The sequence below is a fragment of the Neolamprologus brichardi genome, chromosome 3, assembly GCF_056152115.1.
Source record: "Neolamprologus brichardi isolate AB-2024 chromosome 3, ASM5615211v1, whole genome shotgun sequence".
Classification (NCBI taxonomy): Eukaryota; Metazoa; Chordata; class Actinopteri; order Cichliformes; family Cichlidae; genus Neolamprologus; species Neolamprologus brichardi.
Window position 1 is genome coordinate 12,853,812 of NC_142106.1, and position 12,245 is coordinate 12,866,056.

At 38.4% G+C, this 12,245-nt stretch overlaps 3 protein-coding genes across 4 annotated transcripts in view; 1 reads left to right on the top strand and 2 right to left on the bottom strand.

Moving 5' to 3' along the window:
* LOC148103534 (butyrophilin-like protein 2) overlaps window positions 1-5,029 on the bottom strand; it is a 75,248-nt gene extending 70,219 nt beyond the window's left edge. Inside the window, exons 1-2 of the mRNA XM_087839494.1 lie at window positions 4,600-5,029; window positions 3,009-3,328 (exon numbers count right to left, since the gene is read on the bottom strand). Of these exons, the coding sequence (XP_087695620.1) occupies window positions 3,009-3,328; window positions 4,600-4,669 (390 nt within the window). The 5' untranslated portion in view covers window positions 4,670-5,029. The remainder of the gene's footprint in view (window positions 1-3,008; window positions 3,329-4,599) is intronic.
* Window positions 1-12,245, top strand: part of LOC148103532 (butyrophilin-like protein 2) — a 169,674-nt gene that overhangs the window by 92,696 nt on the left and 64,733 nt on the right. The gene's annotated exons all lie outside the window — the stretch shown is intronic.
* On the bottom strand, window positions 6,253-9,885 carry LOC148103536 (uncharacterized). Of its 2 annotated transcripts, XM_087838696.1 has the most exons (10): window positions 9,659-9,885; window positions 9,364-9,498; window positions 8,983-9,131; window positions 8,748-8,884; window positions 8,557-8,650; window positions 8,298-8,421; window positions 7,962-8,179; window positions 7,697-7,880; window positions 7,335-7,459; window positions 6,253-7,163 (listed from the first exon to the last, which is right to left on the bottom strand). In XM_087838696.1, the coding sequence occupies exons 1-10, from the start codon at window positions 9,852-9,854 to the stop codon at window positions 6,828-6,830; spliced, it is 1,698 nt and encodes a 565-aa protein (XP_087694822.1). In that variant the 5' UTR covers window positions 9,855-9,885; the 3' UTR covers window positions 6,253-6,827. The 2 variants fall into 2 exon arrangements, with proteins under 2 accessions (XP_087694822.1, XP_087694823.1); XM_087838697.1 differs by lacking the exon at window positions 9,364-9,498.

Below are 12,245 nucleotides of genomic sequence, written 5' to 3' on the forward strand. Positions count from 1 at the left end.
GTAGGCTGCCGGGGGATTCCCATGATGCATTGAGTTTTTCCTTTCCAGTCACCTTTCTCACTCACTATGTGTTAACAGACCTCTCTGTATTGAATCATATCTGTTATTAACCTCTGTCTCTCTTCCACAGCATGTCTTTATCCCGTCTTCCTTCTCTCACCCCAACCGGTCGCAGCAGATGGCCCCGCCCCTCCCTGAGCCTGGTTCTGCCGGAGGTTTCTTCCTGTTAAAAGGGAGTTTTTCCTTCCCACTGTCGCCAAAGTGCTGCTCACAGGGGGTCATATGATTGTTGGGTTTTTCTATTATTGTACGATCTACTGTACATTACACAGCGCCTTGAGGCAACTGCTGTTGTGATTTGGCGCTGTATAAATAAAAATAAATTGAATTGAATTGAATTGAACAACTATGTGGAGTTAAATATTTTTACAAAAATATTTATTTATAGTACAAAATAATTATTAAAACTGGTAATAGGATGTGGTTAGTTTGTGATATTACCCATTTTTCTGACCTAAATTTACTGCTTTTGTGCTGAAGTTTGATTACCAGGTGGGTTTCACAATTTCCCAAACACTTTGCACATCACTGGGTAGCATTAGCAGTTTATAGACTGTGTGATTTATGTTTTTGTTTTGTTAACAAAAATGTCAAGAAAAACTCTTTCTATTTTGATTAGACTGAAGATTTAAGATCACTGGGCCCATGTGACTTTCGTGTTTTTTAAGTGGGCTACAGCACAGACTCTGGCTGGTTTATCAGAAGTAGTTGCTGATGTTAGGTCAGATAAATCTACAGATTAAATGTAAATTAGTAGAGTAATGAGTTTGTTGAGAAATTTATGAAGTCATTACTAGTTAAAGTTAATGTGATGCAGAACTTGATATTCAATAAATTGAATTGAACTTCAGTGCTGAAAATAAACTTGGGCCTGTTTTCCATTCAATGACAATTTTTACATTTTTTACATTTCACATTTTTACTCTTTGTAAACATCAGCCATTCAGCTGCTAGAACAGTAATCAGTGTGATTATATGGGACACCTTTAATCCTGCAGTTAATAGTTTATATTCAGCCTGATTTGTTTTTCATGTCTTCTCCTCCATCATCAGTTATCAGGAGAGCAGACAGTCAAAGTACAAGAATTCAAACAAACACAGAGATTCTACTTACAGAGCAGACACAGCACAGATGTTTCCTTCATCGTCCTTCTCACTCATTTGAGCTTTTTTTCATTTCTGTCACTGACACCAAGTAAAGCCCGCCCTCTTCCTCCTAGCACCAGCTTTTCTATTGGTTGAAACACAGAGGAGGTAACTCATGTTTTGCCTTGTCTAAAGATAGAAGTGAATAGAATTATTTAAATATTCTCATCAGTGAAAAAGCTCAAGTGTAGTTTTTTTTCTGGAAATACTTTGAAATAAAATGTTGTGGATTAAAGCTGCCACACTAACACACACGACCAGAAGATCAAGAGTGTTTTAAGATCATCTGATTACATTTCATAACTTTGATGGAACATTTATGCTCCCACACATTTATATATATATGGCCACTAGTGGGCGGTGTTTGACCCTAAAGTCTATAACGATACAAGCAAATTGTCAGTGATGCTTCTAGTTTGTTTTGCCTAGTTCTCATTAGCAGTCAGTTCCTTCATTTTTACATGTATTATATTACATTACTTTTTAATTAAGTAGCAAGGCTACATTAGAGAGCTTTAAGAGGGCTTTTATTGTGAAAATGTTGCAGGTTGCAAGATGATCAGATAGCAGACATATAGATATACATAGATGAGGCTGATATAGAGAAATGATTTTAGAATATGTTCATGATCTAATCAGGAGCTCACCTATAGCAATTCATTGTTTTGTTCCAGTACTTAAACACCATGTGCCTAACGATGACATCATCATAGTTCAGCAGAGTTTTGAGTTCAAACTCTGCTGAACTAAATGAAAAGAATTAAAAGGAAACATGCCATAAAAATGTTTTCAAAACTTTATTGTCAATAAACAGAGTCACAAAAAATAAATGAATTAATTAATCAATCAATAACATTTGACCTGATTTTGAAATGTAAACTGCAGTAACAGAGAAGAAAAGATCAACATCAAAATCTGCAGTTATACTGAAGAAACACATAACACTGTACATTATAATACTGTACATTATAACATTCATTCAGTTGAAGATGATCAATAAATCCTAAACACTATCAGGCAGATGACTGATTGTTTATAATCCACAGTAATCCATCGTTTCTTCACCACATACAGTGTTTATGGTGCAGGTTGGTTCAGTCAATATCAATAATTATACTGTAACAGCTGATCTCTGCATGAGGATTACTTTGTGTTGTTCACACCTCACAGAACAAGTTTGATCTCACAAACAGCTGAACCTGAAGATGAAACACACTCAGTGACTCTGTTATTGTTACATACAGGACACTGAAGTGACAAATAATGACAAAAATAAATATGGACGCGTTTGATGTCTGTCTGATTGAGGTTCAGCATTATTAGTTTCTTTGTATTAAAATCATCCTTCTTGATTTCAGTGAAACAGAATTTAGGACTGTGATGAGCAAGTAGATTCATAGTTCACCTTCTTATCCTGCTTGTGTTTTCGGTAGATCAAAAAAGCAACAGCAACAAACAGAAGAACAGCAGGAACAGCAACTGATAGACCGACTTTCAGTCCAAAAGATCCAGCCTCCTTCCCTCCATCCTCTGTGTGTCCTCCTCTGTGACCTGCAGGTGAGAAACAGGTGTGAGGTGTCAGCTGTCAGGTAGGTGATGAGTGAAGAACAGAACAGAATCCATTTCCTCTTCAAACTGCTGTCAGACATTATCTACTGCACTCTGATCACATCACTCAGACCAGCTGCTTTCTACAAAGTCTCATCAACAACATCTTTAGAAACAAACATCAACAACCAGGAAGCAGCTTCACCTCTGATCACACACACACTCAACTCTACTCACTCACCTGGAGGATCAACTGTCAGGGAGATATTGCAAATGTGTTCATTGTTTGGGCTGCTCATGAAGACACGACACTCGTATGTCCCACTATCAGCAGTCGTCGCATTATTCAGAATCAAAGACACGTCTCCATCCTTCATCTGTCTGTTCTGCAGATCCACCCGGTTCTTAAAAGATGGATGCTGGTTGACTGGTTCAAAGTGTCCATCTCGGTACAAAAGGACATGTTGTGGCTTCAGGTCAGCTCTGCTCCACTTTACAGCTATGATGTTGTTGTTTGGGGCTCGACATGTCAGAGTGACGTTCTGTCCAGACTCAGCTGTGATGTTTTTCTGGTCTGAAACAGAAAACAACACAGAGCAGAGAGGTTAAAGGTCAAAGCACAAATGTTCACTTCTGTAGTGAGAGTGAGAAGATCTAATTGAACACATTGAAAAAATTAAATGTGATCAGGGAATGATCAGACAGGAGAGGGTTTTCAGGAAACACTGTTAAATGTTCAGTTTTTCTTCCATATGTTAAAACAAGATCTAGAGTGTGATTAAAGTGGTTCTTTTACATTTTGAGAGAAGCCAATTGAGTCTAATAACAGATTAAATGTTGTGTTGAGGCTGTCATTTTTAGCATCTACATGGGTGTTAAAATCACCCACAATAATTATTTTATCTGAGCTCAGAACTAAATTAGATAAAAAGTCTGAGAAATCAGACAGAAACTCTGTGTGAGGTGGACGATAGATGATAACAAGACTGGTTTCTGAGTCCTGCCTTCAAATGAATTAAAACTGCAGCCTTACAGATGAGATTTACCAGAAACAGTTAGTCCAGCACAACTTATTACAAACATAATAATTACTGCATAATATACAATTAATACATAATATAAAATAAATCTTTCAATGGTGCTGAGGGTCTGTTGAGCAAAGGAGGGGCCTCATAAACCAGCAAACTATATACAGGAAGTGCTCAGTGGACGATACCAAACGTGGAAAGATTATAGGGTAGTTTATTTTCTTTCACGTTTAAGAAAGATGTTTGTTTTTTTACTGTAACTTTGTACTTAATAATGTTAACTGCATCAGAGTGTTTTATGTTTTTTTTATTTTCATAGAGTATTTTTCATAATCGTCATTATTAATGTGAGAAGATGTTATTGTTTGTTATGAACTCACAGACATTTGGTTTCTTGTGTTTTTCACAGTTTACTTACTGAATTGAGTTCCTGCAGGTTCCACAAACAAAAACACGTCCTGATAATAAGTGAACATAATGTGTGAGAGAAAGCAGCCTGTCATTATAAGACACTGTGAGTCTCTGCTGCCTTTATGGAGCTACAGCTGTTTGTATACACTGAACGAAAAGCTTTGTAGCTGCATACTGACTCCTGAAACTACAACACATCACACTGACACTGACACATTACACTTCTTTGTCTCTGTGAGATCTGATCACACCGACATGTTAGGTCCACACAGACTCCACCCAGCCTCGTGTCTCCTTCACAAACACGGAAAAACTGAATCAATATGAAAATAACTCTTCAGGAAATGTTGTTAACATGTAAAGCAGACTGATGCTTTTCCTCTCTGTCCCACAGAGTGAATCTCACCTGCACAGACAAACACGAAGAGGCCGACAAACAGCAAAGTCGAGCAGAGCGACGCAGTCACAGCAGACATTTCCGTGTTCTTGAACTCCGACGCTTCGATTCTTCTAAATGTCTCAGGATGGTTTTATTGAAATAACTGAACCTGAGTTTAAATCCGGACTACATGAGCTTAAATTTAAGGTTTAAATGATCCTGAAAGTCTCTGACTGAGAACAGATCTGACTTTTTAGACCCTCGTTCAAACTCAATATGTCCAATTCATCGTCTCTGAAGGAAGTCACGTTAGAGTCACGTGTGTTTACGCTGCGCTGTAGGGCGACCATAAATAAGTGAGTCATAACTAAAGCTGTGAAATCTAAAGCAGGTCTGAGTGTTTAACAGGTTCAGTTCTTCAATGATCTCCACAGAACAACACAAACATAACCTCATCATCAATCATCAGCCAAAGGACTTCAAAATGACGTCACTGTATAAACATGCATATTGTACTATGGAGGAGGCAGCATTTAGCTGTAGCCTCCATCAAACCACAGAGAACTTTGTCCACCTTTGATTGTCTTTAAGTTGTATTGAAGCCACAGAGAGCAAATCTTTGTTCTTTATGGAGAACCAGTGAGGCTGTTTGGACTTTCCTATGAAATATTAGCGCTAAAAAAACATAATTTACCAAACACACGTGAAATTATCATCAACATCTTTAGAAACAAACATCAACAACCAGGAAGCAATTTCACCTCTGATCACACACACACTCAACTCTACTCACTCACCTGGAGGATCAACAGTCAAGTAGATGATGCTGATGAGCTTGCATGACTGTTTCATCCAATCGGACCGACTCTCATATGTTCCAGTGTCATTAATCATCACATTCTTCAGAATCAGAGACACGTCTCCATCCTTCATCTGTCTGAGCTGCAGATCCACCCGGTACCTAAAAGATGGATGCTGATTGGCTGGTTCAAATCGGCCATCCTGGTACAAAAGGACATTTTCTGGCTCCAGGTCAGCTCTGCTCCACTCTACAGCCCTGGTGTTGGTGTTTGGAGCTCGACACGTCAGAGTGACATTTCGTCTAGACTCAGCTGTGATGTTTTTCTTGTCTGAAAGAGGAAACAACACAAAGCAGGGAGGTTAAAGAGATCAAACTGCAACTGTTCACTTCTAAAGCAGCATACAACATAAAGGACAATTATGCTCAAATTCATTACAGTCAATGCAATACGATCACATCATATTCAAAAAGTCATTAAAAATCATCCTCGATACACAGCAAAAACTGTAGTGTTGAATCAACTCCCACAGAGTTGATTTTAACATTTTTTCAGGGTTTATATAGCTCCACACTCTACAGAGTTGAATTAACATTTTCAAAATAGTTAATTATTTAACACTTTGTCAGAGTTCCTTCTTTAACTCTTAAAACTGGGTTAAATTAACACTGAGCAAATTATTATTAACACCATGTCTGAGTTAATTTTAACTCACCAAACTGGGTTAAATTAACACTACACAGATTGAAAAATAACACTACTTTAACTCTTTACTCTTTTATTAAGGTAGTTTTAATCCCTAAAAGAACTATTTATGTAATAGATTAACATAACTTTTTAACGACAACAATTACAATTATGAGAATAATTTCAAGAAAACTGTACATTGTCCAAAAACATTTATTATCATGCTTCTTTTTCCCAGAAAGTGAATCAAAACATAATAAATGAAGATATAATGTACAAACTTTCATCTGCAGCACTGTATGAGTTTTGAATATCAAATGTGCAGACCAATATCAAATGGTCTGCACTACCCTGCAGTTTGGCCACAATGGATGCACACATTTCTTTGGATGAATCCCTTATAAGTACTGAATCAATGCTCACTGGAACACTGGAAGAACTAGACTCTGGAAGAACACTGGGAGAACTGTGAGGAAGATTTGAGGAATTAAACTGGTCCTCCAAAGCAGGTGAAACTGTGTCATTAGAAAAACAAGCAATGGCTGAAGTTCGATCATTTTGGTCAACATTGCTGTGAAAACTACTGAGGTGCTTCCTAAAGCCTGCATAAGTTTGGAACTGAAGCCTGCAGCCTGGCTGCCAACAAAATAACTTAAACTTAGGTCCAGGATAATAACCATGTTCACCTCTTAAATGTGAAATCAGCTGCTGCCTGCTGGGATAAGCTCTCTTACACAAAAAACATGTCAGCATTTTAATGATTTTTACTTAGGTTGTGAGAAGAATTTCCTGGTTAAGGATTTTGGCTCTCAGGTCACGAACTCTTGGGGACTCCTTCATTTTCCCCATATCAATATTGTATACTGTTGTCTGCAGAAATGTGTAGAAATTCACAAGTGCAGCATCATAAGACACATTGAACGCAAAATGAGCTTTAAAAAGCTCATCAAATGCCCCAAGGGAGCGGCTGGCCTGGCAGGGGATGAGACGCTTGTCTATGGCAACATAGAAGCTGTCGACCTTCCTCTTCTGGCGCCCAACAGCCAGGAGGTATGGCTGCTGACTCTGCTGATTCTGGAGATGCTCTTCCAAACTGCAGCAAGACTGGAGTTGAGACAAAGATACTGAGCATTAGACACAGGAGCAAGTCAGAGATAATAGCATCACAGAAATGAGTATGTAAACCTCCTTTGTAAGCTCAACTGTAATTTGTTTCATTCACCTCTTAACCAGTGACATGACAACTTATGATAAAAACTATAAATATTAAATTACCTTATGAAAGACTACAAGTCTCTCAACAGCATCAGAGGCGCTGATTTTTTGATACTTTGGTCCTCCTGGAGGTGGCGGAAGGAGATGTAGCAGTAACAACAGGGAGGCCATGTCTTGGTCAAAGGCTGCGGCCAAAGAGTCACAAGAATCAATTGACAGCAAATCTTTCAAATGCAATTTTTAAGGAGAACTAGAAAAGCACTTCCTAAGAAAGTTGAAATGTGCTGTCATAAACATTAAACTAACAGCTAAAGAAAACTGATGAAGCAAAGCTAACAGGTGAATGAATTGGTATTTATTAATAGAATCCTGATGCTATTGAACTTTAACTGCTTATAGCAAATCATATTTAACAAACTCACTTGCTGCCTCATCAAGATCACTTCCTGGTGGACTCTCTGCTGACTGCACCAATTGACGCAACTCTACTGCTGAGGTGAGCTGCTTGGCCTCTTTGATGATTTGATACCTAAAGATTGGATCCCATTTCTGAAGCAGCCTGGTAGATATCTCATCATCAAACAGGAGAGTGAAGTCTTGATTCACCTTTAAGAAAGAAAATCTACTACTGCCACATTCATCTTGAAATTTAAAAGTGATATTAAAAATTCCACTGAATATTCTCACCAATCCTTTTGTATCCAAGAATCTTGGGAAGATAGACAGGATATCAAGACTTTTGTCAGGATCATTGATGAGCTTCTGACGATGCTGAAAAGTCTCTCTCATCTTCTGGAAAATCAAGGAAGTGTCGGATGTATGGTTCAGCAAAGAGATGGCCTCCTGGCAAGCATCTCCATCAAGCTGCATGTCGACATTAATGGGCCTTTGGTAATTTGGGCCCCCTGAAGAAAAACACACAAACATAAAAGCATAGGTGCTGAGCAGATAGGTAAATGAAAACAAAATAGTATATAATGTAAATGAGAACATTATCTAGTTTGTGGACACTTAATTTCTTACCTCCTTCTCGAGCAAAGCCAGTGGAGCTACTTGGTGGTGCAGATCCTCTTCTAGTCTTTCTCTGTATCGTTTTCAAACGCCAAGAAATGTATCCAGTGCTGCTTGCAGCATCATAGAAGTGTTCCTAAAATGTAAATACATTCAAAAACAATGTGTTGTCAATCTGAAAATTTTCAGAACTTAAATGTCAACGCACACAAATCCCAATGATGCACAGCATGAAAATTATGTAAACAAAGTGCAATAATAGTGACTATACATAGCCTTTCTTGGAGTATGGGTCTTTCAGGGATGGGAACAATGTCACTACCCCTAGCGCGTACTGTTCTCTAACAGCTTTGGTGGGGAGGTGCCTGAAAAACGATTTTAAATTAGCATGCTTAAGTAATGGCAAAATAGTAACTTGTATTTAAAAAAAATAAATAAAATGCACAAATAGAACACACATACCCATGGCAATCAATCATGTGAGCCACTATTATATTGACCATTTTTCTTCTGGTAGCATCTGTTAGAGTTTGTGTTGTGTGATATTCCTGGAGAACCTCTTCACCACCTGAATTGGTTCCAAGTACACCTTCAATTAACTTGAGAAAAAAAGATGCAAAAAGTGAGGAATAGCTTTTCTACATATTAAGAATAATGAAGTAGAAAAAAAACTATGAGAACTGAGTTTCGTCACAACCTTTTTAGCAGATGCTGCATCAACAGTACCCTCAACTCTTGTTTTCTTCCTGGGACCCTCATCTAGAAGTATAGTTGATGTACTTGCATTTGAGCTGAAGCTTGAGTCAGAACAATCAGATGCAGAAGACAAGGAGCAATCAGAAAATTCTAAAAGGAAAAAAACAACATTATTCTGTAAGGTGTAGAAAAAAAATCTGGCTGCAGATTTTTAACTAACAAAGCAACATCACACTGCAGACCTGACTCCTTTAAATTAACTGATCTCAATGTTCAAACAGCTGATTGGTCAAATTGTGTGCTCCTGATTATTTGGAACAACCAGCAGCCACACAGCCCTTCCCCATGTCTGGTGTTGAGCTTGCCCCTTTAAATTTCTCACCATCACTTGAGAAAACTGTTAGGACCACAGTGCCTTGGCTGATAAGGTCACTGAAAATCACTTCATCAACTTCTGTCCCTGTTGCATCTTTGTACACTACTTTTGCATCAGGTGGCAGGCAAAATCTCTCGATGACTGGAAAAGATAAGATATATCTGAGTGCACCTTTTAAGTAAACTGTTCTTGCCTCACATTCACTAAAGTGATACACCACTGTATGATTCAAGAGACTTGGCGAAACGCCCTACAAAAAATTCTGTCCCCCCAACTAAAATTAGGTAAGATATAAACAAACCTTTTTCATGAAACTGCATAAACTCAAACCGCCCATCAACCTCTTCCAACTTCACATACTTCTGCTGTTGGCAGTATCGAACCTGGACCAGCATTTTACTGAGACAAAATAATAACAAAAATGGCATACTAGTAAGTATTTGACATTTAGAGCAATTCAAGCAAAAATGATTAAAACACTGACATATACCGTACATGGTGATTAATACTGACCATGCGTTTGAATTTCACTGCAATAACATTTAATGTTATCAAATAAACCTGTGTCTGTCCATGCAGGAGTCCAATTAATACACAACACAATACAAAATACATGTTAATCTATGCTGTAGTTTACACCAGACACGGAGTGCTACGAAGCGATTGTTTCGGTATCTGGTCTATTTTTTGCGTGGGCCACGCATGTTACGCAGGAAGTTACACCAAGACACACAAGACAATCCAGGCAATTTTGAAGATAAAAGCTATTCTCCAAAATAAAATACTGCGATTGACAAATGCGATCAGATTCGTGTATGAAAAGAGACAATAGAGATGAAAATAAACACATCGCAAAGGAGGGGACAGCCTAACTGACTATGTTTGGGGCGGGTGTCTCAAAGGGAGAAGAGAGTGAGAGAGAGAGAGAGACAGATTAGAGACAAGTCAACGATGAACGATGTCAAAGTAAAAGCAGGAGTGACTAAAACAAGCTCTCTTCAATTATTTTGGGATGTTATTTACTTATCAATTGTGAAAAAATTGCTCTGAATAAACAGAGGAGCAAAAACGCTCATGAACTGGCGTGGAGAAAGACGTGTCTGTGTGAACAGGGGAAAAGCTGAACGTGGCGCGGCGCTTGCACGTGCAGTGTCTACCGTCACTCACGAGTAAAAAGACTGCAACATTAACATTAGCATTGGAGGCTAAATAGAATTTTCGACACATCTCCTCCTCTATTAAAGCTCGTTTTCAGCAACCGAACACCAAGAAACATCAAGAAAACCTCACTGCACCGATAGAATACCGTGAATTTTATATAAGTTTGAATTACTTACCGTTTGTGTAAAATACTCCACGCAGCAACACGACAGGCATCCACCACGGTGTAACCAGCAGAAGCACATGGAAAATCGGCCGGCAGAGCAAACTATTAATTGATCCACGGGTTTACCTGGGCAGAAGCCCAGGGGCCTACCAAGATAAATAACTCTCTTCAGAGTTCATTTGCCTGGACTTGAATAACACTGTTTAATAACTCCAACACTGAACACTATTTGAATCAGAATGTTTTAAAATGACACTTTGAGAGTGGAAATCAACTCTAACATGTTTAACCCTGAAATTTTAACACTCCAGTTTTTGCTGTGTAGTTGATGTGAAACTTTCAAAGTGTTCTTTCTCTCATCCATCCTTTTTACATCTCTGCAAAGTTTCAAGTTATCTGCATAATGTAAAGAATCCACAGTATCCAGAGTCATATGCAGTGAGGAAGTAACACTGGTAACAAGATACCACGTTGGCACATGAAGAGGATCACAGTGGAATAATTACATCCTTAAATATAGTTATAGCACTTTAAGAAAGACACTAGATAAGAAAATACTGTCATTATATCTATTCCTCACTGTTGTGTAGGTATTATTTTAAATTTAAATGTTATTTAGAAATGAACAGACAAGAGAGGATTTTCAGGAAATACTGTTAATAATACTGCCATTTGTAGTATCTACATGGATGTTAAAATTAGCCACAATTATCATTTTATCTGATCTGAGCTCTAAATCAGATAAAAGTCTGAGAATCAGACAGAAACTGTGAGTAAGGCCGAAGTGGACGAGCAGCCCTCTCATTATAAGACACTGTGAGTCTCTGCATGCTGCCTTTCTGTAGCTACAGCTGTTTGTATACACTGAACAAAAAGCTTTGTATCTTTGTCTCTGCGAGATCCGATCACTCCGACATGTTAGGTCCACACAGACTCCACCCAGCCTCGTGTCTCCATCACAAACACGGAAAAACTGAATCAATATGAAAATAAATCTTCAGGAAATGTTGTTAACATGTAAAGCAGACTGATGCTTTTCCTCTCTGTCCCACAGAGTGAATCTCACCTGCACAGACAAACATGAAGAGGCCGACAAACAGCAAAGTCGAGCAGAGCGACGCAGTCACAGCAGACATTTCCGTGTTCTTGAACTCCGACGCTTCGATTGTTCTAAATGTGTCAGGATGGTTTTATTGAAATAACTGAACCTGAGTTTAAATCCGGACTACATGAGATTAAATTTAAGGTTTAAATGATCCTGAAAGTCTCTGACTGAGAACAGATCTGACTTTTTAGACACTCATTCAAATTCAATACGTCCAATTCATCGTCTCTGAAGGAAGTCACGTTAGAGTCACGTCAGAGTCACGTCAGAGTCACGTCAGAGTCACGTGTGTTTACGCTGCTGTGGGTGACCATAAATAAGTGCGTCATAACTAAAGCAGTGAAATCTAAAGCAGGTCTGAGTGTTTAACAGGTTCAGTTCTTCAATGATCTCCACAGAAAAACACAAACATCTCATCATCAATCATCAGCTACATACTAAAGACCATCATCAGTC

What these genes read in the sequence shown, in the direction of transcription:
- LOC148103536 (XM_087838696.1), bottom strand. Translation starts at nt 9,854, where the DNA reads ATGTACGGTATATGTCAGTGTTTTAATCATTTTTGCTTGAATTGCTCT. An exon ending in ATGCAGCATCTGCTAAAAAG is followed by an intron (nt 8,885 to 8,982) that starts GTTGTGACGAAA and finishes TTTTTTCTCAAG; the next exon opens with TTAATTGAAGGTGTACTTGG. An exon ending in TGATCTTGATGAGGCAGCAA is followed by an intron (nt 7,460 to 7,696) that starts GTGAGTTTGTTA and finishes CTTTGGCCGCAG; the next exon opens with CCTTTGACCAAGACATGGCC.